General features: G+C 37.4%; 1 protein-coding gene across 1 annotated transcript in view; it reads right to left on the bottom strand.

The window, feature by feature from the left end:
• The window catches only part of LOC139717024 (uncharacterized), a 325,336-nt gene extending 304,592 nt beyond the window's left edge, over window positions 1-20,744 (bottom strand). Inside the window, exon 1 of the mRNA XM_071628540.1 lies at window positions 20,610-20,744. Coding sequence (XP_071484641.1) covers window positions 20,610-20,657 — 48 coding nt within the window. The 5' untranslated portion in view covers window positions 20,658-20,744. The remainder of the gene's footprint in view (window positions 1-20,609) is intronic.
• Window positions 20,745-27,352: the final 6,608 nt, after the last annotated feature.

Here is a 27,352-nt window from a genome sequence, read left to right as displayed (position 1 = left end):
GGCTTTCAGTGCTGCAATTTGGGTGTTGATTTTTTTTTTCTTCCTTCACTATGTATTTCAACAGTTCTGCATTCATCAGCCACAGACTATGGATATATTTATGACCTTTGGGCATGAGCTGAAATTATAGGACTTTGAATATATGGATTTTCTGCAAGCGAAAAGGAGCCAGAACTACAAAGCAGGGGTTGCATGAATAAGTCCATAATTACAGCTCCATGAAAAAGCCCAAGGATTGAGGACCAGAGATAGAACTTGGGTGTGCGATGCCACGTGAAGTTTAAGTGAGATCTATTCATACAAGGCCACGTGTGCAGACAAGGATGGGTGCACAATCCTAAGCCGTCCCCATTCCTCTAAAAAAACGTCTGCTCCACTCCATTTTCTGCCTGGGCTCTAAAGCCCATGAAATTTGTGGTTGAAGATGAGGCCGATGACAATGTGACTAGCGTGCCGGATGATGTGCGGGATTTTCGTTCAGACGCCATCAATAGACAGCGGGAACATCACTCGTTGCCATGGAATAAACATTCTTTTTTGTGTGTGTGTACGGGTGAATAATAATGAATGCTGCCAAGTGGTTAAATATCTGGCAAAATCATTGTCTCAGTGTGTAACACTTCCCTGGCTCTTTGGGAATTTCTAAACAGCCTGGGAAAACAAGAAAGCAATTGAATAGAACTACATTCATAACAAATTTGTAAGATTTGTTAATGAAAACAATGTATTTATACTCAAAAAAAAAATGTTGTGGATATTGAATTGTATGCATGCTACTAAACTATATTATAAAATGGGTTCAAGAATGTAGCCAATAGGAAGCGCTGAAATGAGACACACCTCCTTCCTTTACTTCAGTACAACTGCACTGCCTGTAATCCTATGGTAGATTGCCGATCGTCTGTGCGCGCGGCGGCTCCTTTGATGAATTGCATGCATACGCGTACGCGCTGTCAATCCTGTAAACAACTTCTAGTTCGGGCTGCCGGCCGGCCGGCCTGTCTTCCCTTGTGCATAACATATGTGGCGTACGTACGTATACTGTACTATACGTACACTTTGTACAGTACAGTAGTCCAAGCGTTATGGGACCGGACGCGTACATGGAGTCACTTTGAAGAGCAAATCCAACGATTTAGCAGGTTAATTCTCACGCCGTTTTCAGAGTATGTTGTCTAGTAGGCCTATATGAGGAGTCTATATCAAGTCTTTAAGGTAAAGGGTGCATATTCTATGTAAAATAAGTAAGTTTTCATGCGAGTGTCCGGAAACCCAACCCCCCATTATACTTATACACACTGTACTGTATGTGCGGGACTTCCGCGAGTGCGACGTGCGTAAAAGTTTGGGACGAACATCTTCGGACGTCTTGACCCACAAAGGTACGTGAAAAACGCTGAAAAATGATGTTAGTTTTCGAATTTTCGACCCATTTTATAAAACAAATGATGCACAGGATTGGTATTTACAATGTAGTGCAACATGCACTCGGCTTCGCCTCGTGCATGTTTCACAATTGTAAATACCCTCGAGTGCACTACGCCTACACTAACGCACTCTACCCTGTGCATCATTTGTATAAAAACACAGCTCTGTCACTGTACACAAGTATTAGCATCTGGTTGGGCCTAGGAGGTACTAGGCGCCTAGTACCTCCTCAGTTGGGCTAGCATGATACAACAACAACAACAACAACAACAACAACAACAACAACAAAAATTGCTGCAGAAACAAAACCAAAGGGTTCCCTAATACAAAACTGACTTCAGAAGTAACCTACAGTGAAGTCAATGCAATGGGTAAGCACAGACGAGGCCAAAATGAACTGAAATAACTGCAATAACAATGTGGAAATTTTCACACATTTTGCACAACCAGGAATCAGCAGGCAAATAAAAACATGCAATAAATAATATTATAAATGTCTTGATTCCACAAAATCAAAAACAAGCAAAATACAATTAACCTGCAGAGTACAAAAAATTATCACGTGAGAATAACCACTTTTACAGGACTTAATTGATGTCTTTTAATGGGCAAGTCCAAGATAAGGTCCCCTCAGAAGGCAAAATTTCATCTTTGCTCAATATTGACATGTTTGGTGGGCAAGTCCAAGATAATGTCCCCTCAGATGCTCAAAATTCATCTTGATTTAATCAAAAAGTTATTGATATCATGTTGTAGCCAAAGAGTTAAATTATATATTTCCAGCAAAGAAAATATTTGATTATGCAAATTTATGCAAGAAATATGGCCTTAATTTGCATAAATTAAAAACAAACCTTACGTATGGGACAAATTAAAAATATTTATCTAAAATCAGTTGAATTTGTCCTTGACCTAGTTCCTTTATGGACATGACCCCTGTATGAGCTAGTATAATTTCCAAGAGGTAAGACAAGGTCAGCACATTAATTATGCAAATTATGCTCTTTCCCAGAACGAAGTGTCCCATACGTAAGGATTTGAGTATGTTTTTTTAAGTTTTTTCTGAAAATTTCCAACATTGACCAATCATACTTTAGGAAGTTCTAATTTATTCATTTTAACTCCAGATTAGCAAAACTAAATGTGGAAATTTAATTAGTCCTTCATCTTATAACTAATTAAAGTTTGCTTACGTATGGGACAAATGCCTTACGTATGGGACATTACATGCAAAGTGAATGGGAAAACCGCCTTTTGACATGGATGCTATATGTCCTTACATTTGTTTGGGTAATGGTTATCTTTGCACCTACTCTGAAGGATATGTCTATATATCTACCTCTCCTACTTAGTTGACCTCAGGGAGAGTGTAAGAACAGCATTATTGAGTCATTCTATGATTAAGAAAGGAAAATAAAGAATATTCATTTATACTTGTATTTTCTTATTTTCATTACAGGCTGTGCAACTGGTCTTCAATTAACATTCCTCCTTTTAACATTTTGATATTGGACATTTTCTTAATTCAGTTATCATTTTCAACTTTACCTCTCTACAAAATGACTTTGTCCTAGAGAATGGGATTCTCTAAGTGTCATTGTAGGTGCAGTACACTGTTTAGCATGTATTACAGGCTGTACAGCCTAAAAAGGGAAATCAAAACAATTGTGCTTGTGGTGCTCATCAATGACAACATTACAGGTCTTACTGAAAAGAAAAATCACTTGAGGTGACAGCAGGTAACTTTGTCATTACTTGAGTTGATAGCAAAGGAAAAACCCTACAAGAATACTTTTTATTTTGATATGATGTTTAATATTTCAACTGCACACCCTCAGAATATGTCATGACTTATCAAGGTCATGAACATGATTTCGGAAAATCCTGTAAAAATGAAGACTATAGTTTACATTTGCCATGAACCACAATATCAATACTAGTTCTGTGGTTAGAGTGCTAATAACACAAATTACACAAACAAATAGGGAATTCAATTTTCTTTTCTATATTGTGTTTGAAGAGACTGATGTGCTCTGAGACACCTTAATCAACTCATACTTACTTTGTGCCCCACATCTACACAATTATCAACAAGCATTGCAATCTCGTAGCGTATGATCAAATTAGGTTATTAGAATTTATCAAACTTGTAAGTTTCAGATCAGTGAGTTACTTAAGTGTTTCAAATCTAGAATTACATTTTCTCTTAAGATTTAAATGTACAAATGATAATCTTTCCTGTATCACTACACAAGCATGTATGTATGTACAAAGTACAAATGCAAATTTTGTCGTCTTTGGTTTCATAGACCTGAAGCCAAGCAATTTGAAAAAAAAAAGAAGCCAGCATTGGCACATACATTCTTCTATCTCTTTGTTCTACCACGGCTTTTAAACTCTAAAAGTTTCATTAAGATTGGATTGATTTTGCAGAAGCTAAAATTCACATGGCAAAACATGATGACTACAGAGCAAAATTAATTACTCTTGTTGTTGTTGTGTTTTGTGCTGCATTTCAAACAATTACAAAGCTCTATAAAAACTTAGACAACTTGCAAGGTAAGCCTAAAACTACTGAAAGTACCCACTTCAAACTGTATTTACAAATTACACTGTACATGACATTTGATTTTACAGTTGAAATTATCAAGACTACAAATTAGTCATGGTACATGTGCATGTATGCTACATCAAGGTCATACACACTGTAAGCTAGAATTCGCACATTTTTTTTTCATTTGATAAAAAATATTGACCAGAGTATCACAAATGGGCTAGAAATAGAGTGTCAGTATACTGTATCTGTATGTGTAGACATCATGAGGACAGTGTTAATGCATGATGGAATCCAAACTAAGACATTTAATTGTAAATTGGTAATTACTTTTATTTGTCTTATTTTAGCTTTTTTTAGGTATCTGAACTGGGAAAGTACCCACTTAGAAGTCTATTTCATTTGTTACATGTTGTAGTATGATTTGTAGAACTGAATATGACACTATGGGGAAATTTAAAGTCATTCCCATGAATACACTTGTGCACTAAAGACAAATGTCCCATACGTAAGTTCAGCCATGTCCCATACGTAAGGTGTACTTTCGTTAATTAAACCAACTTCATGAAAATATGCGCCATTCTTTTGCAGTGAAACTTTGATGAAAGATACTTCAGTATTGTACCTTTCTTCACTTCTAAACAGAACTTGATCAGTAGGGTACTTTCAGAGAATTTTCAATTCAAACTTTATTTTGAAAAATCCAGTTTTTCTCTGGTCCCATACGTAAGTTGCCATATTTTTCTTAATAAAATAATTAACCCAAGGTCAAATGACATCAAACTTAAACACAATATTCTTCTCAGGGCTAGCAGTCCTCCTGATGATAAACAGTAAAATCCAAGCGCTCCTTCATTACTTTTCAGAGGTTTGAAATCTCTGAATGTCCCATACGTAAGGTGCGCGATATCTTGGACTTGCCCTGGTATCATTTTGAAGCTTATGAGTTAAAGTTTTGATTTCCACGACGAAGGAAAAAATGATATTATGTAAATTTATGCAAATTTCAAGGGCTTCATTTGCATAAATGTGAAACACAGCGTTACGTATGGGACATTTATAAAAATTCATATTAATTCAAAGGAAGGCAAATGATATTTGATTAATATGTGGACATAAGAAGTTCATAAAATAGTTTAACTTGGTATGAAAATTTAGGGATTATGCAAATGATTATGCAAATTAGCTCGTGTCCTATCATGAGATGTCCCATACGTAACAAATTGAGGTCATTTTTTTAGGTTTTTTCTGAAATTGCTAAGGTTATTTTAATGCCCTTTTGGAAAGTTCTAATTTATTGTTTAGAGAAATTAAATACCATAGAAAAAAGAAAAAACAGTAAAAGAAATATTCTTTATTAGGCATTGAAATAATATTACGTATGCGTATGGGACAAATGCGTTACGTATGGGACATCCTCATACATATTGCATGTGAATGCATGTAGCTAGCTGGGAAGGTTTCTCAGTACACAAATGGTCAATCATCCTGAAGAAAGCATCCCAACATTGTAGCTACTTTTTGAGTTATAGACACTTTAAACAATACATGTACTTGACTGAACAATTTTCAGAAAGGGGGAGGGGAAAATGGCAAAATACACAATGAAAAATCAGCATTAAAGGGATGGTATAGTTTTTTGTAGAAATGGGGATTCAGTTTTCAACATTTAATGAGATGATTGGAAACCAATTATATGAATTACTAGAGAGCATACAATCCTAAGACTACAGGAATTCAAAGTTTTTGTGATGGAGATCCAATTTGAAATGGTTGTGATATTTCAAAAAAGTATAAGGTAAAATGATTTTTTTTTAAATTGCAAGTGATACACAAATTGTCCTTATTCAGTTTTCAATAGTAGCCACGACAAAATTCATGGGTAAACATACTGAGGTGTGACTCGAATCAATGACCTGACTGCTAGACAGACATCATATATCTACTCGATCACTGGGGTTCTACGCAGCAGGTATTGCTCATTTATTAAAATCAATATTTCTTGTGTCAAGTTGTTTTTTATTGAAACTAAATGGCAAAGTGCCCTTCATCAATGGAAGTAAACACTTTAAACTACTCAATTTTTCAGTAGTAACTATCCTGATAAAAATTGGGCATGTGTACATACTCAGGTTGGTCATAAAAATATAGAATATGATTAAATATGATTATGATGGTAAATATTTGGGGAATATTGTTCCCTTGTCAATCTGGATCAGTATTTGAGTAATTTCAACTGATTCCATTTCAATAATTATGCAAAAATTTGTTTATGGGTATTTTGCAAAATTATTTTGCAAAATACCCATAAACATGGTTCTCCACACACTAAACGAATGGGGGACAAAGGGCATGCATACTCAGGTTGGTCATAAAAATATAAAGATATGATTGAATATGATTATGATGGTGAATATTTGGGGAATATTGTTTCCTTGACAATCTGGATCAGTATTTGAGTAGTTTCAACTGATTTTACTTCAATAATTATGCAAAATACCCATAAACATGGTTCTTCACACACTAAATGAATGGGGGACAAACTGTCCCATACGTAACTGTCCCATACGTAACACGTCATGTCTGTCTTTAATTAGAACCTGTAATTAGAGCTTTTTGCCTAATGACATGAAACTTACCTGTGATAATCTTGAGTGTTGTGACTTTCATCACAGTGAGTTACAAGTTGTAGAATGAAATACTTTCAGAGAGTATTGAGGTTGAAAAAAATGTTCAAAAAAACAAATTTTTCTGGTCCCATACGTAACGGCACATAATTATTTTCTCTTCTAGAATTTAATTGTCACGGTCATTTTTCTCAATTTTTTACATGATTATACTTCTCCTAGATATCAATCACCATGATGAAGTTCAATATGATCAAAGACCATTAACACTATTTTTCAGGTCATAAAAGTCTCTGAATGTCCCATACGTAACGCGCGTGTTATCTTGGACTTGCCCTAATGTTTACCCATCACACTTTTGGCTGGATTGCAAATTTGCAAATAGATTCTTCAAAAGAACCAATTTCTTCATTGGAGTGATTGTCATGATTGAGCATCTAAAGAAAATATTCCCTGTTTGATCTACCTTGCAAAGTATACAGTCTATGACTGTATGTTTGCATTCATAATTAATCATCAACAAAAATCCTACCATTCCTTAAACAAGTGGGTCAGCCAAAAATTGAATTATTTTGATGTCACTGATATGATATGTCATGTGATTACATTCAATATGTCACACCATCAATAAAGCAGTTTGGGTCTGCAAATTGTTAAAGTTGCCTAAAGCAAGATAGGCTCCTAAACCATTCACAAATTCATGCAATATACATTTTGAATTATTTCCTATGTCCAACGGTGGAACAATATGCTGTACATACACTAAGTACAATCAAATATTGCTTCTGTTTAAAATTTCTTATTCATTGGAGTCCTCATTTCATTCTACTCACCTTTTCTAACCTCATTTTTTTAAAAAAATCAATGGTCTTATTGAAAACACCTACAATGTCTTAAAAGTAGTCTAGTTACCAGTTCAGATACCATCCTGCCCGAGTCATAATTTCATCTTTTGATACTTGTATGATGAAGAGAATTGCTATCATCCTCATAGTTTCATTATCAATTCATATCATTATTTTACCCTCATAATAAATTTTCAAATATTATGAATGCTCCAGCACACCAAGATAGCATAAAAGCTTTTAATATTTTTGGACAACACAGGTCTGGCAATGCCCAGATTTCCTAGTGCAGACATGATTCTTCCTCCTTCCCCCTGTATGAATTGCATGTCAAAAAATAAAAACTGCAGATTGTCTTGATTGCATGCATGTATTTTCAGAATGAAAATTGAACGCTGTCTGTGGGCCAATACTTCAAATGGGGCAGTAAACAATTGGAAATGGAAATACAACTCAAACATTGAGAGCTATAAAGCAGTGACAACATTAGCTATAATATTAATTAGATTAATGCTATTACCTGGCAGAAATAGTATCAAATGAAGTTCCAGTCAATTTAAGAGCCAGTGAACACAAATGTCATTAGTGTCCTTGTAAAGGCAAGAATGAAAAACGAGCATTTACTCTGGGACAGCACTAGGCTATTTCTCAAGACACACTTAGCTCCTACTATTCTTTCAGGCAGTCTGGCTGAGATAAAAGTTTGGCTCTGTTTAGTTTTCAATAGTTACCTTTTCCTCTTGCTAGCTGAATGAGCAGCTCATCATACAAAGAGTCTGACATGCAACATGTGGATTGCATTAGATGTGATTCAATGGCACAATCAACTAGTTTGATTATAACTCCCTTGATGTGACCTAAAAAAAGGGGGAAAAAAATCGCAACAATCGATGACCCTTCCTTGACATGCTTCAGAATCTGCTCCCAAGAAAATTTGAAAACAGAGCTTCACAAATTTCATTGCCATTCCAATTTTGAAGCATTTACATTCACTACCATTATATTTCCTACAGGACAGTGTACATGTGACCCTGCATCACAAAACCAACAAAAAGTCGCCACACATGGATTTTTACTTTAGGGCAGATTCTGAAAGAGCAGACTTTAAGCTTTAAAATGATGTATAACTCGACTCAAATGGACTCTCCTAACCTATCTAAATACTGGAAAGAAAGCATACACTCCGGAAAAGTGTGAACTGAGAAAAGAAGCTCTGAAGTACAAGGTCTATTAGAAAGCATTTACTCTTTACCAAGCCACGCTTGCTGTGCGATGAATGCGACAGAAAAAAAAAACAAAAACAGGATGTAAACCACCAGAGTAACAACAAATGAAGGGATTATCAGATTGAGCTGAAATTGAGCACGCTTTTTTAACACATTCAAAGCAGTAGCATTATAATTCTTTTTAAAGTTATTAGAGTTGAAAGTGAAGGGTGTGTTGAGGGTTTTTGAGGGATGAAAAGGAAAGGGGACTCTATATGACACCTAATCACACTATTCTACAAAAAAAAAAGTGTTTGAGAAAAACTGCTAAAAACACAATTTCCTGTTTGTTTCAAGATCCCAAACTTCAGCATAATGTACAATTTGTAGAAGAAGAGTTGCTTACAAAAAAAAAAAAAAATATGAACAAAACTCAAGATTGGCTAGGTAGACCCATTTCACCTATTTTCAGTCCTCATATAAAATCACTGCACGCGACTTTTCGTTCATTTTGACATGCAGTCACATTGGGTATGTTTCCACTTCCAGAGGTAACGTGGGTGCAGAGACTCCAACTCTCCCGTTTTCGACGGGAGATCTCCCGCCGAAAACCTATTTTTGCAAAATCTCCCGTTCTCCCGTTTGAGATTTAATTCCTCCCGCCCTGGCTCTGTATCTCCCGTTGGAAAGGATTTCTTACTTATTGCTATTGTATGTTGAAATAAAATAGCCTTAGATAGCACCAGAGAGCATCTAGAACCCTAGGAACTTTGCGCTTCGCACACATCGACTTGGAGTCTCCCGTTTGCTAGGGGTTTCAGGCGGGAGAATCTCCAGATCAGAAGGTGCTTTGGGTTGGAGTCTCTGTGGGTGCAGTATCCAAAGGGTACAGGTATTCAATTTCAATGAATGCAGGAAACTCTCCACAGTATCCAAAGGGTACAGTATTCAATTTCAATGAATGACTTAATCTTATAATGACATTCTTGTTAACCCGTTGAGGACGAGTCCCAAGTATACTCGGTCTATGGGAAATGCATGTTGTAGCAAAATCAGTTCGTCCTCAACTTATGGACATCAGAGTCTGCAAATCAGCTGCTGATATTTGAGGCCAATCTCATGCAGACATATTATCAGGGGTGCTAGAGCGGTAGTGACTGGAGTTTTACAAGCAGACTTGAAGAAAAGAGCCAACATGGTAAACAACTGTTCTAAAGAGCATGAACACCACAAAGAAATGAATCTACTCTTTTGATAACAAGTCTCACCTCTAACACTGAATATCAGAGAAATTTCAGGAGCCAGAGAAACTGTTCCAGCAGCCAATACCACCATCAGAGATTTAATTCTAAGAATGGAGACACCTTTTTTTTTTTTTTTGGGGGGGGGGGTGGATAAAGTTCTGTAAGATTCTGAATCTTGAACAACTTTGTACGTGCAAGCAATCACTTATCAATTGAACGTTTGTAGATGTTTGTGAACAAACACACTAACATCTCGCTATTAAAAAAAAAAAATCTCCTTCCTGTCCGAGGTTGGAGGTTACTTCTAGCGGTTCACAGAAAGTTCCATCAAACAGTCATTTCTCTTTTCCCATTAAATGTTATATTATCAGCAATTCAACCTGTGCCCCAATCTTGTCACTCAATTTGATAGGGGAACCATGATGCCTATAACGCATCGGGGAATCACCAATAGCTTGACTTTTTTATTCAATCTGATTGAAAGGCTTGTATTTTGACGAGAACTTGGTGGAAAACCATGATGGAAATCCTGATAACATTACTAACCATCATTTTCTGGGCAAGTTCTAATCCGGCAATAACACTTGCCAAACTGTAAGCTTTTCCTTGACATATAATTCTCTCCAAAATGTCCATAAAATCCTGGTGACAGAAAAGATGCACACAAGCCACCTGATAAACATAGTTTTTAAAGAAAATTGTCTTCAAAAAGCAGACACGGGTCTAGTGTTCAGAGGATGAGAATTTAGAAACATGATGGTAAATACTGTATACGCCATATATTTCGCGAGTCTAAATTTTTGCGAATCGGAAATTCCCGACAGTTTCGCGAGTGGTTAAATTCGCGATCGTGGAGTCCTGTACTGAACGGAGAATCAAGTACGCGATCACAGTCAATATTTTCACATGTCTTCAATTTCGTGAATAGGACACGACTCGCGAAATTCGCGAAAATAAAAACCTCACGAAATATTCGGCGTATAGACTACAGTAGGCCTAGACCTTTAAAACTGAAAACACCACAATAAGATATTTCTCAAAAATCAGAGTCTTGAATCAGAATCAGAGTTGAAGTCTTGAACAGCAAAAGACACTTCAGACATTTGAACTGAAATGGATATTTTTGATGAATTTTCGATCCTATTCTTAACAAGAAGATGAATTATAAACCCGTTCCATACTGAATGAAATGCCCATAATACCCAGGTCACCAGGTTCCTGTACCGAACGGGTTAAAAACAAATATCTTACATGTATATAATGCTCAAAATCTATTCTGTTGTTCTGTTAATGTCAGGGTAATATTGAAACCAGGATGAACATTCTCAGAGAAATGTTGAGTAAGATCAATGGATCCTGCTCATTATTTATGAATCAGCTGCCTTTATTCACCAACTGGCAGAGAAAAACTAAAATTATCCATCAGTGAGTGAGGATTTTATTATCATCTCTGCATGTATCTTTTGGACACTCATACACTGCACTTATTTATGCCTGAGAGTCTAGCTGCTAACTCTGTACAGCGTATTACAATCACCTGTGTGTTGTTGTTTCTTTCTTTCTTTCTTTATTTATTTAGTTATCTGTTTTGCTTGGGGGGGGGGGGGTTGAGGGAGAACAAATTATCCAGAGAAGAAAAAAAAGGTGCTGCTATTACTATAGCATGTTGTCTATAAATGACAGAAAATTCAGCAACTCTTTTAACACATTTATCTACAATGTATGTCATCTATCCCTTTAATTTGGTAATCTTGAACATCACCTACAAAAAGGCATTTGAGTCTTTGATAACATTCTGTTTACCTTCAGCAGGAGGTCTATCCATGACACAGATTATAACTTGATGACTCTTTCATATAAAACAAGTCACAAGATAAACCCCATCAAATCATTTTTTGAAGAAATAAACCAAGAAAACATAATTTCATCTGTGTGTCCATCCCTCCTTGAATAGAGGCTAATAATCATTTTGGGTCAAGGCAATAGATGCAATCAGTTTCGACACTCAACAGAAATGTGAATGTGATTTCATGGTGCTGTGGTACAAGATAGCAAATACCTCTTTCACAATGATGTCAGTTCAAACCCAGGCTAATTCTGTATAGCCAGGTAGGATAGGATACACTGTATGTTACATTTGTATCTGGTTCCCCCCACCCCCCCCCCCCTATCTTTCAGTACAAAGAGCCATCCATGGAGGAGTATTCTTTCTTTGGCTCAAGTGCCAGTACACTGAGTACAGCAATATCTAGATCATATTCTCACAAGATTTATTTGACATTGAGATAGAGCACAAAGTGGGAAAACATAATATATCATATCCCATCACAGTGATAATTCATTTTTGTTACATCTATTGAAGAGGGCACATCAAAGATTTAAATACATGCCCCCTCCCCCTCCCTCTCCTCCACAAAAAAAGTCAAACAATCAAAACAAAACAAAAACATACATGTAAATTGAATATTCTGAATATCAAAGGTTATCATGCATTTAAGTTTTTGGCTGCTACCTCAGCCTGTCTGCTACCCACCATGCATCAACAATATACATCTGATAAGAAGTGGAAGGGAACACTAATCTGTATGCTAAATACCTTTTGAGTATATAAGGACAATGTCTAAACTTAAATATTCTATCATTATTATTAAAGTGGTGAGACATACTGATATAATGAGGTTGTACCATTGTAATGCCATCATTGTTTGTACAACATCACAATCGCATCACATCACATCACATCACATCACATCACATCACATCACATCACATCACATCACATCACATCACATCACATCACATCACATCACATCACATCACATCACATCACATCACATCACATCACATCACATCACATCACATCACATCACATCACATCACATCACATCACATCACATCACATCACATCACATCACATCACATCACATCACATCACATCACATCACATCACATCACATCACATCACATCACATCACATCACATCACATCTGATACAGAAGTAGGGACTGGTCCTGTTCCTGTACATTTCTTTCTATTGTCTCTTCTCTGAATCAACACTACCAGGTACTTCATGATACACTACCTTTACTGACAAGCGTCCCTTGAGCATAACTGGCCAGTCACAGTGATGACTAGTAAGTAGAACTAGGCACTGGTGGAGTGGTGTGGTTGTTACAGTCCGGTAAATCCCGAATGTAACGGATTGATGCCGTGGCTGCAGGGACAGACGGATAGCTTGGATGATCAATCAAAAGAGTTCAGTAAAAGTTCTTGGAACAAAGCTAAAAATCTTCACGAGAAGCTGAGCTTTCGGATCAGCTACGAAAGGAGACTCTCAAAGCGCCGACTCCACTGCGCGCTCAATACTATCACGAACGTGATCGAGGCAATATCGACATCAAAAAGGGGGGAAAAATGTCCACCAAGCACCATGTTCCATGGCCTTCGGAGATAATCCTTCTCCCAGAGAATCTTCACGTCAACATGAAAATCCGTTTTCCCCCGCTTTTTAATGTCCTCTCTCTAACACTACAAAGTCCATAGACTGACCTCTCCTATCAATACAAAGTCTCTGACACATTCACAGTCCCATGTGGCATGTGCTCATTCTGGTAAGCTTTGAAGAAAGATGTAGTGTTGCAGAGCGAATACCGTTAGGAATAGCAAGAAAATGGGCCTCCGTCCGATGTCCTTCGTCCAGGCATACGCGTTGCCACATAACACAGCTGTTCTTTGTGCTGCTTTCATTCAAGAATGCATCTTCGCTGGTCCTTGATGTGAACTGCAGGCCCAGACGACACTAGCAAACGTCGCTTGACATTACCAACAAAATAGGATTATAATTTCTCATCTAACGACGGAAGTCTATTGACGCAAACTGAGTGGTAAATAAAACTGGTATGAGGATCAAAAAATAGAGATCACTTTCCCTGGTCTTGCTCCTCCATCAATAATTTGCGTCTTTGGCATCGGGCAGGGGCGAGATGGGCGAGCTAGCCTCCTGATGCCCGGTTCCTTCCATTCAGTAGTGAGCCAAGCTGGTAGCAGTCGTACCCAGATATGGGACAAAACGCAGCCCACATTGGTGTTGTAATCGAACACCACACGGTAGTTATCGTGTGCGGACCACGACCCAAGTCACATGCGGGATTTGCAGAGAAAACACTGAGGGGCGCCTTGGAAAGTTGTTTTCGGTACATTCCAAGATAAACAGAGAGAGCGCGACTCTGAAATAAGGGCAGCTGGGGCCAAGCCACGCACTTTGGTATACGACCCTTGAAACTTCGGGCTGATGAAGACACGCCTGGTCTCGGCGCCAATCATAAGGTGGAGTCAAAAGTAATGAAAGTTTAGTTGTAGCTTGGCAGTCGAAAGTGTTGTCAGTGATACGACATCATTATACAGTACTTCATTAGCTGATTTCAAGGAACTGTAAGATCAGGTAAAAATAGGCAAGCACTGAACATGCATCAACTATACACCTCATATCATTAACGTAGGCCTACATTGTTAATTGCCGTCAATGTTCTACATGTTCATGGCACTGCAAAAAGTAATGATATTGATAGTTCCGTTAGTAAATGGAAACACATTATTGGTCTCATTTGCCACACCTGTCCCCCCCCCCCCCTTCCCACCCCCACCCCCAAAAAAAGGTAAATTCATCAATCGATGGCCTAGCGAGATTAATCACTATCTGCTCATGGCTATGATATTATTATAATCTTATAGGGCCTACATATTCATTGTTGTGCAGACATTGTGAGAAAATATTAGACGGTAGACGAGCACATGAAGAGCTCGTTCTGACACAATACACTCACTGGTGCTTGGCGTCAAAGGAGTAAAGGAGAAAAAAATTCAAATATTTATATACAGAAATATATACATCAGCGAAGTCTCAGGAAAATAATCGAACATAATTATTAATCTGTTAAAAAGTTGTGATTTTTTTTCTTTTCGTTTCGGTGGAGCCATCACTAAATGAGAGGAATGCTACATTTCATGATGTCACGAATATACAACAATTTTAAGAAAATACAAAAAGAATTCCACAAAACTCTGTTTCCCTCCACATGTACAGTGTAACTGACATAATATCGTTATCGGCAATAATAATATTATTTCACCCTGCTTTCTGAAAGAGAGGTTAGTCAATGAGCGCTCATAATATGTTCAATTCTGATACACCAAGTGACGTGCAAACCAAAGCAGGGCATATTATGTGGAAACTCAGTACAGACGTAATGAATTAAGATTGGATAATCAAGGATATACCTGACACCTAAAGTGACACCAAACTGAGATCTCTAAAATAAAGATTATAAAGATCCAAACAGTAATGCTTCTTCATTTTTTTCTCCAATTTGGTGACATTTTGGTAAAGCTAAAAAAATATCTTTAAGATCAAGTAGATAGCTGTTCCAGACGGCGAGATGTCATGACAACCAGGTAGATCGCTGTGAGATGGTTCGTTTCCTGGCTCGCAGCTGTGACATGCCCTCTCACGTCTGTTTATCTTCCAGACGATAGTGATGAATGTTATCAGTATGACCACAGCAGTCCATGCATGGCTCGCGATTTGATACTTTCACCCTCCTCTTCTTTCACTTCCTCCTCCTCTTCCTCCTCCTCCTGCTCCTTCTGCTCCTCCTCCTCATCCTCCCATCATCATCATCATCATCATCATCATCATCATCACCATCATCAAATCATTACCAATTGCATCATAATATGTTGCTAACTCAATTCAAGTCCCTTTAGTTTTCTTACTCTCCTTGTAATTATCTACAGTGACAGTGGAAGCCACGTAAAGGTTTACTATGTTTATCATGTTTTTCTTCTCCTGTTCTCCTTCTCATTCTACCCTTCCGTTTCCCTTTCCATCCCCTTCATCTGATCATTACCGTATTGCGATGATACGTCTTCTCTCTCTCTGTCGCCATCCCATGTTTGTCCTTCGTTTCGTTTCTTTTCTTTTCTCTTTTTTTTTCTAGAAGGCAAGGTGAACATAGCAAAGCGTACCCGGTTGATGAGTTCCGGATGTCTACCATGCATCTTGGCATCTTCCAACCCTGCGGAGCACCCCGCCTCCCTCCTTTTTTATCCCTCTTCCTCTTATTCACTCGGCCGCCCCCCCCCCCCCTCATCTCTCATATCTTTGAATACAAAATACTATCATTAATCTTTAAGATGACCTTAATTTGGATATAAGGATTTTCCCCAGTGTTGATGCATTTAAATCTAAACTAAGAATGCTGTTAAGGTTGTTACCACGTTATTTCAAATCTGTAATGTCAATGACAAAAGAATGTTGTATTCTTTCAATTTTGCAGGTTATAAGCTAGAATTTGTTATATCTGTTCCTCCTCCATTTCATTTTTCTCTCTTTCTTCAGGAGAGAAATTAGGACCTATTTTAATTGATTTGCCTAGCGACATGCAACCTCATGAATGGTCTAAAAAAAAACTAATTTGTATATCACAGTTCCTCTGGTTTTATGAAACTCGTGAGTATGATTAATATGCAATATATTCATCTGCAACATAGACAACTTACAGAAGAAATGATACGAGTGTATATACTGCATAACAATAAAACCAAATCTGATACAGGACAAGGGCGTGTTACACAAAGGAGGACGAGGAGGAGGAGGAGGGGGAGGAGGAAGAAGAAGGAGGAGGAGGAGGAGGAAGAAGAAGAGGAGGAGGAGGAAGAGGAAGAGGAGGGGGAAGAGATGGGGAAGGAGGAGGAGGAGAAAGAGGAGGAAGAGGAGGAGGAGGAGAAAGAGGAGGAGGAGGAAGAGGAGGAAGAGGAGGAGGCGGAAGAAGAAGAGGAGGAGGAGGGGAAGGAGGAGAAGGGAAAGGAAGAGGAGGAGGAAGAGGAGGAAGAGGAGGGGGGGGAAGAGAAGGGGAAGGAGGAGGAGGAAGAAGAAGAAGAGGAGGAGGAGGAGAAGGAGGAGTAGGGAAAGGAAGAGGAGGAGAAGAAGAAGGAGGAGGAGGAGGAGGAGAGGAAGAAGAAGGGAAGAGCAACATGGAGTGAAGACTCGCTCTTTTAATGCTTCTGTTGCTGCCTCTTCTGTTAGAGTCAAACAATACTAATAAACATGGTAATTCCTGCATGCAGTTATAGATAGCATTCTCTCTTTATTTCGTAAGATGTGTATTTTTATTTTGATCAAATGGTTTTGTGCTTTGCGACATAAAAAGATGAGTTGTTGCCTTCCACGTGTCAATGAATAATTGCCACTCTTTAAAGGTCAAGTTCGTCTGCTATTTCTTGAATGTGTTTACACTGTGACGTTACACCCTTCGAGTATGTTGTTGATTATCTGAGCAATGAATGTCGAAGTATAACATTGTATGCCGTGCATTACAGACCGCCGTTGCTCAATACGCCATCTCAAGACACAGTTTCCAGTCGCCAACTTCAAGGTGCTAATCAAGTCTTAGTAATTCCTTAGTACAATATCCACCAGTAGAGACTTTCCGGTTAATGATCGTATCAATTCACTCTTCTTGAATAATAGTTTGCTGACATTAATAACGTGGTTTTCTTCTTTTTTTATTATGGAAAGAAATTGTTTTATCATTTATTCATTTTCAGTGCTTATATTGGGTTTTGTTTTCAGACCGTTTTGGCATCTGATTCCGAGAGCTATTCAGCCAACAATCAAAGTGTTACCTACTGATGTAGCATAGTGGATACGTCCAAACAGACATACCTGTTTCGATCCCGCTGGCAACAATAGGGGGCCTGCCCTAATAGACAATGCAGTATTGTATACTATTTTTTTTAACAATCCTTCGAGAAAAGACAGGAAAATAATAAATTGTCTTTAAGGAACTCGTTTCGGATATGATCATACGGACTCTCCTTCCATCTCCCCTAATGATGTCCAGCAGTTTGACGATTGGCATACTATACCACCAGGCTACCACCTTCCGGTGTATCCCTCTGTATAAGGGGTTGAGCTGAGGAAAGTTAATGGGTTGTATTCCTTCTGCTATAATTGCTTGGATTTCATTTATGGTTTTTGACCTCAAACTTTACGATTATACAGAAGAAGAAATGCTTTTCGGAAAATTTAAGAAACTAAAAATTGGCTATGTTGAACCAATTCACCTATTTTGAATCCTCACTTAAAGGGGATGGCTAGTAACAGATCAGAGGGAATCAGTGGGTAGGCTGAGGGATTATTGTTCCAATCCTTGTGGGATTCATTTAAGAGTACATTATACATCTATTGTAGTGTGAAAATTTTTTGCTTCAGAATGGTCTCATATTCAAGACTGTGCAGATTAATGCCCCGTCGCTGACCAAGCATGCTAACCTGGAAACACTAAACTGCACATTACTTGAATGTGAGACCGTTCTGAAGCAAATAATTGTTCACACAATAGTCAGTAGATATATAATGTACTCTTAAATGAATCCCACAAGGATTAGAACAATCATCCCTCAGCATTCCCACTGATTCCCACAGATCGGTTACTAGCCATTCCCTTTAAATCGAGTCATGCGACTTGTTATTTTGTGTTGCAGGGTCAGTTCAATTCAGTTCAGTTCAGTCTTCATGATTATACAGTACGATTGAGATCACATGATTATACAGGACGAAAACCAAGTATAGACCTTAGACCAAGTATAGGCCCTAGTTCGTTCCCTAAAAATGTCTTCTAAACTCTAATTTCGGTTTAGAATGATAAAGATATCATCTGGTATCAGAGGCATATACATTAGAAATCAGAGAAAATGATTATACAGTGATAATATCCTAAACACACAAAGATCACACTGAAAACGCATAATGGAAACAAGCTTCTGTAAAGTACAAAAAAAATTACAACGGGACCCTCCGCAATGATAACTTTAGAAATAGTGAATCAATCCAAATACAATTTCAGGATACGAAACTATAACTCATTGTCCACGTCTTACAAAAAAAAAAAACATTCGATTTGCTTCTGTGGTCAAAGAGAAATGAGGAATTTTGTAGAGCATGTCAGGAATCCCCTCCTCCAAGTTCTGTCTATTGTGTTCATACACAAGAGCATCCAAGTGCTAAACCTGGAAGAATCAGACTCATGACATGCTTTACAACAATTCACATTTCTCTGTGACCGCTTAACCAAATCGAATGGGGTTTTTCTGCAAAATAGACCTAAGGTGTTACATTTTAAGACCCCTGAAGTAGCATATAGACAGTTTAATCTAGTGGGTGTTATCAATGCGGAAAATCTGAATTGTAATTTTTTTTTAGGACAAACTGTAGTTTGAAGCGTAATTAGGGTCTTCTTTTAGAGATCAGGATCGCCAGTCTACACATCCCTTGTATATCTAGACATTTTGTGCACCTACCAATTCTTCGGTGTGATCTTGAAAGAAAAAGAAGCTAACGAAGTTTCAAGTTATTCCTTGAGTATAAATAATATATATATATATATATATATATATATATATATATATATATATATATATATATACATATATATATATATATATATATATATATATATATATATTTATATTTATTTATTTATTATATATATGCCATGGTAATGCTCATCCCTCCCTTATACCCCGTGTCTCGGTTAAATAGTCGTAAGGTGACATATCATAGACCCGCGAAACTCCAACATAATAACTATCAAACATATCTTATTGATATTTATATCATTCTCATCGTTTCTTTGATATCGTGGTGGCATTTATGTTATTCTTGACAGAGAAGGTAACGGATTTTTGTCAGCGCCAATGTAATTGGTTCTTCATGTCTGGTATCATTCACACATTATGTGATGACACATGCAGCATTGCATGACTAACCCTCCTTTTTTATTGTGGTCCTACACAGTTGAAACGGGAATTGAGTAACCGACTGTCCCTGAGACTACCACTTAATGATCCTAATTTTGTTCGAGATATTCTGCTGCGTGTATGCATCAGAGGGCTTCAACCTTTCCAAGAAGACGGAATGCCCGACATTGATACATGAAATTGAAGATAGACATTTTTTAAGAGCCCTTCAACTTAACCGCTCAAATTAAGCGTTTGGCACGTAAGGAAAGATGTTTATCTCTGGTTCAGCGCAACGTGCATGTGTTGCCAATTTAAACAAACAGCTTGACATCCTGACACTGTAGCAGTCAGCACGTAAATCAATGTTACACGTGTACTAGATTTCTACTTTATTCGACGTTCGATTCGATTATAGTGTAATTTTCTGCGGGCGTTTAATTCAAGATTAACAAAGATTAACAAAGAATAAGTGAATTAAAGTGATCAGTCACAATTCTCATACCTACCTGTCTGGTCAGCATTATGATCAGCATCAAGTGTTCGTATACAAGATCTGATTTACACATTAAAACATTCAGCATGTTCCATCCTTCACTAGTGGTATTTTATCCCTAATGTGGTTTTAAAAGATAGTGTAATGACCTCTATGCGCTTAAAACTACACCCTAAACTGGCGTTACTGCAGCATGCTTTCATACAATGATTGATTAAACGACTCAAAGGGCCTAAGGTATGGAGGTCCATAAGAATAACTATACACCTACCAGTCACACACTATAAAGCACACCAGCTCAAACACCACTGAACACACGACAACGTTCCTGCCATAATCAGTATTATGCAGAGAACAAAAGGTGGGAACGCCATAAAGTATCATCGAATGACAAGATTTTCCAAATATTTACCTCAAGCAGAGCCTCCAGTACGCTATCACTCCATCGTCGGGACAACATTCGAGCAATATTCCTGTGTGAACCCTAACCCACGAGATGGAGAGAAAACAAAAGGGGGGATATGACTGTCCTCCCGCTTGGATGGGATGCGGGATGCACTGGTAGAATCCTCCAGCGTGTCCTCCTTTGCCCTCCGAGCGGGTGTCATCATTCTTTACAGGCCGTAGTCTTCCTATATCAGACTCTAATCTGTCTTTTCTTTTCTTTTATTTCTTTTTATTTCTCTTTATTTTCTTTCCTTTTTTGAGCAGGTTTTGTTTCAAGACAGACAGGTTTTGTTCTCAATTATGTAGAAATCATTATGATATAAATTTACAACACATCTATGATAAGTTTTGTTTAAATTTACGTGTGTTTTGTCTGTATCTTGTGGTTTTATGAGGTCGGGGAATGCGTCTCATCAAGGTTTGACAGAGAAACAGTGTTATCGTATGAACGTTCTGGTTCCTCACCTATAATTGACAAGTAGAAGACATGCCTCCTGTGAACTATCGAATGGGTTAAAAGATAGATAATTGAATGAATCAATCAATTCATGAATGAATGAGGGAATAAGTGATTAAATAGACAGACAGATAGATATATATATATAATATATAATCACAGTATATAGATAGAAAAACTTTTTTTTTAACATTAACTTTAAAAAGGGAATATCTTGAACAGGGAAAGTGGAACATATCAGATCCTTTTCCTGAAACTTTCTTTAACTTTGATTTTCAGTCACGCTTGTCTTGAGCTTTCTAATAATCATGTTGCAGGCTATTTTATGATACAAACATACTTGAAAATATTGAAGCTTTCAAACAAGGCATCTTATCAAATCGAACAGAACATTGCTTCTGAAGACGTTGTTTGTTCTCTTTGTTCACATCAAGAAGCAGATCCTTAGACAGATTGTAACGCAGACAGATGTTGAGGCCTGTAGACAGCTTTCATCGATCATCATTCTGTAAATATGGAAACGTATTTTTTTTTTTTCATGGTTCAATGAACAAGAGTTCATCAGCAATCAACACTCGATATAAATGGGAAACCATCTCAAGTCTTCTGATACTTTTTCGGCGCCCTATGGGGAGCATGTCGGCGGTATCATGTTTCTTGCTCATCGGGTTATATTATCCGTCTGCTCCCGTGTATTCCAGACTCCCCATGGGATTCAGTTGAAGTTGATGAAATCGTTCAAAAAATTGAGTTAGCACCAATTTGTTAACAGGATTGCGGGTAGGTCCCTACTGGGTGGAAAATACGTTATAGTGTACTTTATACAGCATTTTGTTCATGTTTGTACTGGCAGAGCAAATTTGGGGGGTTGCAGCGTCAGATGTGTAAAGGACAAAGAGATGTGCAAATCTCCGTCGACATATCGATGAGCTGACGCGTATTAATCAAACTTATTTGAGTCAATACCTTTGGGATAGCCGTAGCAATTAATATTTCGGTTATGAAATGTAGACTAGGGACTTTCACCACTACCAATCAACATGTTCTATGGATCCAATTACACATTGGGTTAAACGTTTAGTAATGAGATAGTGACTGCTTACACTGGTATTTAAGGATTAACCACGTCTTCGTCTGCAAATGCGACGACCGACTGGGCATCATAAGCCTTGGTTGTCTTCACCATCAGACTGGAATTTGATTTCGTTGTCTAGCGTATTTGATGTCATTTATGTCTGCTACGAAGATCTGAGTTTGTAAATGTTGATTTACTGTACCATGTACCATGTACCATGTTGTTATTCACTTTTTCGTAAACATGAAACAAAACATAAACAGAATTGCGCTTACTTCAAAATGTGTTCCATTCTCTTTCGTACAGAGTTTGTTTGATACCAAGCAGCCAAGCCAGTCAGAACAAGGAGGTACTATAGACTCGTCTGGTCTGGTAAGCCTACTTCCTTGGTCAGACTAGGCCCACACCGAGTCCGTCTTTCCATTGCTCGTCAGCGGTGGACATTTCATTTTTTTGTCAAATTATCCATCTGTCTTTCCGACCTGGAAGATCTAATTGATATCCCTTAATTCTCGTGGTCCACCGATCATATCGCCAGTCGACATGTGTAGGAAAGACCATGGACCCTAGGTAGGGTCCACGTAAAGAAGCCCTACTCCTCATTCAACGCGCAATCTTTCTTTTTTTTTTAATCTTTAAATATTATCCCCTCCCTCCCCCCCCCCCAAAAAAAAAAAGAGACTGTCACGTAAATATTGGTAGGTCAATAGTCTAACATGGGTTGAACTGGACTGTCTCAATGTTTAATAGTTTGCATTGATGTGTCATGGCGTGATCTCGCAGGCATATAAGGTTCAAACGTATTCATTTGTGACATATGACCGTTACGTCACTTACAGATCACTGCAGTCAGAAAATCATATTGTCCCTAATTAATTCTGTCTCATTTTCTTGATTTTCGTTCAATTTACACATGTAATTATTCAATCATTCTTCAGTACACTTTCAAAGTACACCAATATTACCAATATTGTGTCAAGTATAGAATACATATCGAAGTTGCACGGTCCCATTATAGGCCCTGCATTGTTCAGACAAACGGCAACAAGTCTTGCTGAGATAAAAACAAACAAACAAGCAAACGACAACGATAAAATAATGAAGATTTGTTCGTTGCATAATGTGGCGAAAATAACATTTCAGTTACCGAAATAAAGTATCAGTGTGATTTCTTGAAGACATCAAGGAATGAAAACTCTTCCTCTTTACGTTTGATCAACTGGCGCGATATTTTCATGAACCTGCTGACTTGGTAATTACATGATTATTTGGTTCGAAATTTTTACAAAGTGGTATGGATACTTTGTCTCTATCTAATTATGTATGATGATCAGTCAATTCACATCTGTAAAGGGGAAATCCAGTCCATAATATAAGTTAGTCTGATAAAATCTTACGATTTCAACGGTAAAAAAATTGACTGAAATCGGATGAAAAACAAGGAAGTTATGACATTTGAAGTTTTGCTAATTTCTGGAAAAAAAAAGTTCTTGTACAGTGGATATGAATATACAAATGAGTGAGCTAACCATGTCATACCCTCATAATTTTCCATTGATCGTGTACAAAAATTGACGAAAATTCAATGGTTCTATCATTGAAGTCTGAAACATGATGTTATTTCTCGTTGAATAACTTCAAGATAGTGATCAGTTAGATATACCAAGATTTTAATATCGTATTTGAATGAAAAACTGGAAAAATCAAAATTCTATGTACAGGCTATGTGGCATGTTGTGAGGGGAAGACATGCTCACTTTGCCGTTTGCATATTCATATTGACCGTTCTAGAACTGTTTCCTGAAAATTTAGCGAAACTTTGAAGTGTCATAACTTCCTTATTTTCACCAGATTTTGATCAAAATTTTACCGTTGAACTCGTAATATTTTGCTCTTTCTCATCAGACATACCCAAATTTGTTTTTTTAATCGTATCAACATAACCATAATGTTTAATCAGACTTAACCAAAAGTATAGGTGCTGCTGGAATACGTTTGTTGTTGTTTTTTTAATTGTTGCTACTTTGCAGTTGTGTTGTTGCCACTATAATCGTTATTATCATAATCATTGTCTTTATTACCTCCACATTCATTATCATCTCTGCCATTGCTGCCATTAGTACGCAAGAAACTCCAGGTATAGAAATGCCACCAACCAATGAAAAAGAGGACATTGAAAATGGTGCAAATAATGTTGATGTTGTGCAGTAAAAATGATAACAACGGCAGCTAAGATGCGACGTTAAAAGTCATCGTCATTTGCAGCAACAAAAGATGACAATCACAGTGTCGTATGCTAATTACTGTAGATTATACTAACAGAGTGACAATGACATAACATCATTATCATATTTGTAGGTTACTTGTCATCCTTAAAGGACAAGTTCACCTTCATAGACATGTGGGTTGAGTGAATGCAGCAATATTAGTAGAACACATCAGTGAGAGTTTGAGCAAAATCGAAAAATCCGTTAAAAAGTTATGACTTTTTGAAGTTTCTGCTCAGTCACGGCTGGATGAAAAGACTACTATAGCTTGTGATGTCACATTAGTACAACGATATAAAGAAAGAATAAAGAAAATTCAACACATTTCCATTTTTCTCGCATAACAAAAGAACACTTGACTTCTCTCTTTCAAACGGCAGGGGGAATAATATTACCCTTAACATACATCAGTAGCAAGTCGAAGAAATCTGCACTTTATTCAAAAAGTAAAGTTTTGTGAAATTCTCTTTTTATTTTCCTTATAGAGTTGTACGCGTGTGACATCATACACTGTAGTAGTCTTCTCTTCCAGCAGTGACTGCGCAGATACTTAAAATATTCGTAACTTTTGAACGGATTGTCCAATTTTCCTCAAACTTTCACTGATGTGTTCTACTAATATTGCTGCATTCTCTCAATCCTTATGTATATGAAGGTGGACTTGTCCTTAAATTTTATGGTAATCATCGGATCTATTTTGTCGTTCTGAATGAAAGAACAAAATCCTAAGTTCAAACCGGTATTCCACGCTGAGCCGTGACCCAGTAGCAATGGCGGAGCGCGGGCGATCGTACTGAGGAATGTCAAATTTCGTCTTGTGGAGACGAACATCATTAGCGTAGCCTCTGCTAATAATCAATCTATTTTTATCGGCGGCGGTAATGGAGAGTATTCAACGCGGTGAATGAGAGCTCAATATGCTATCTCCTCCTCTCCTCCTCCCTTCGGCCCTCCCCTCTACCTCCCCCTCCGTTTAATTCTCTTTCTCCCCTCCTTTAATTCTTCATCCTCATTCTCATAATATCATTTAATTCCTCATTCAAATCATTTGTTTATTAAATATGTAGATGATGCAGTGATAGTTCAGGAAAGAATATCAATGAATATATTTCAATACGTTGCATAATTTTAAAAGAATTATGAATACACATGTCAACAGATTTTGTTTTAGTTGTAGGTGTCGGGTCAAGGTTTAACGTTGTTAGTGTGTCTGTGATATTGTGTGTTAAAGGGATGGTATAGTATTGGTTGAGGTGATGATTCAGCTTTTAACTGTCTGCGAGATACTTAAGAATGACTTTATGAAATTTTAAACAGCATACTTATTTTTAGAGGCATTCAAAGTTTACTTGATAAAATACGATTTTTAAATGGCTGAGATATCCCAAAAAGTGTAACACAAAGCGTTCCCAATAATAAGTGGGTCAAACCATTTATTTTATTAAGACCGTTTTGGATATCTTAGCCATTTAAAACCCAATTTTCATCAACTAATTTATATAGATTCCCCTTGGAATTTTATGCTCTTTCATATGTCATTGAGGGGTTTCTCATTTGATATCTCAAATAATCATCATCAAAACATTTGGAAACTTGAAGCCCCATCTCAACAGAAACTGTACTGTCCCTTTAAAATATCTATTTCAGTTTCTGTTGCACTTTGTGATATCAGTTCAGTTCAGTTTCAGTTTATTTTAGCACGGAACCTGTTTCAGCCAATGGCCTTTCTACAGCTGGTCCGTGCCCGATAAAATCACATCTACATCATCATACATAGTACAATAACAAGCATATCAAACAAACAAAATACAAATACAACACATTGATTAAAATAACAACAAAAAATGATATGTCTTTGGGGGTACTTGTAGGGTATTGTATACTTGTTGTAATATCTAAAGTATATCAAGAACTTCCATTTCGGACAATAATGTAATCAATCATATAATAAATCAATCCACTCCTCATTCTATTCACACTTATAACTCTTTTCGTTTTCCTCAACCTCCTCCACCACATCCTCCTCCTCCACATCCTCCACATCCTCCTCCTCCTCCTTTTCCTTCTCCTTTACTTCCTCCTCCTCCTCCTCTTCCTCCTCCCACTGACCTCCTCCCTTCTCCTCTTCCTTTGAGCGTGCTTCAAGATTCCAAACGGAGTGTTTTTTTTTTTTTTTTTTTTGGGGGGGGGAGGGGGACATGTAGCACTGTCAACATCTTCAGTTCATCGTTGTCACCACTATCACACCATCACTGAAACTCCTAGCCAGTCACATATGAATGTGATGGACAGACAGAGTTAACTCAAAATAAATTGGTGTCAGAAAGTGTTGTCGAAATCTGCCGACTTCTAAAGAAGGAAATGCTAACGTTTCGCATGTTGCCATGAAATAGTTGTTGTGCATCGCAGTCATAATTTCCTTCAACTTATTTTTGGCTTCCATGCAAATACTTAGTCAATTTAGACGTTTATTAAAAAAAAAAATAAGATCAGTAATTATCAAGAATATTTCAGATTTACAGAATAAGTTGTAAGAGTTACACCAATGTAGATGATAAATGCCAGCACGTTTGTTTGGACAAATATGCATCTGTGCCCTTATTGATACGATTAATGAGGCATGCTCTGTCATAACGTGCGCATTCGCATAATAATTTCCTTATCATAACGATTAACCCGTTTACTGCTTCCAGCAGTATAGGGCTGACACCGTGAGCCGAAGATTATTAATGCATGTTGTTAGTCATACTTACTTACAGGTATTTTTTTTTCTTCCTTTGTTCATCATTTATCTTATTGTTTAGTCAATGCTGACTTATCTGTTCTCTCTCATCTCATAAATATCAATATTTGCCATGGCCGGCACCACGTTTTCAAAAGTGGGGGGGGGGGGGGGGGGGTACCTCAGA

Source organism: Diadema antillarum, unplaced genomic scaffold (assembly GCF_040938485.1).
Source record: "Diadema antillarum isolate AM-2024a unplaced genomic scaffold, OU_Dant_1.0 scf00000071, whole genome shotgun sequence".
In the NCBI taxonomy this organism is placed as follows: domain Eukaryota; kingdom Metazoa; phylum Echinodermata; class Echinoidea; order Diadematoida; family Diadematidae; genus Diadema; species Diadema antillarum.
This window is presented reverse-complemented; position numbering and strand designations above follow the sequence as displayed.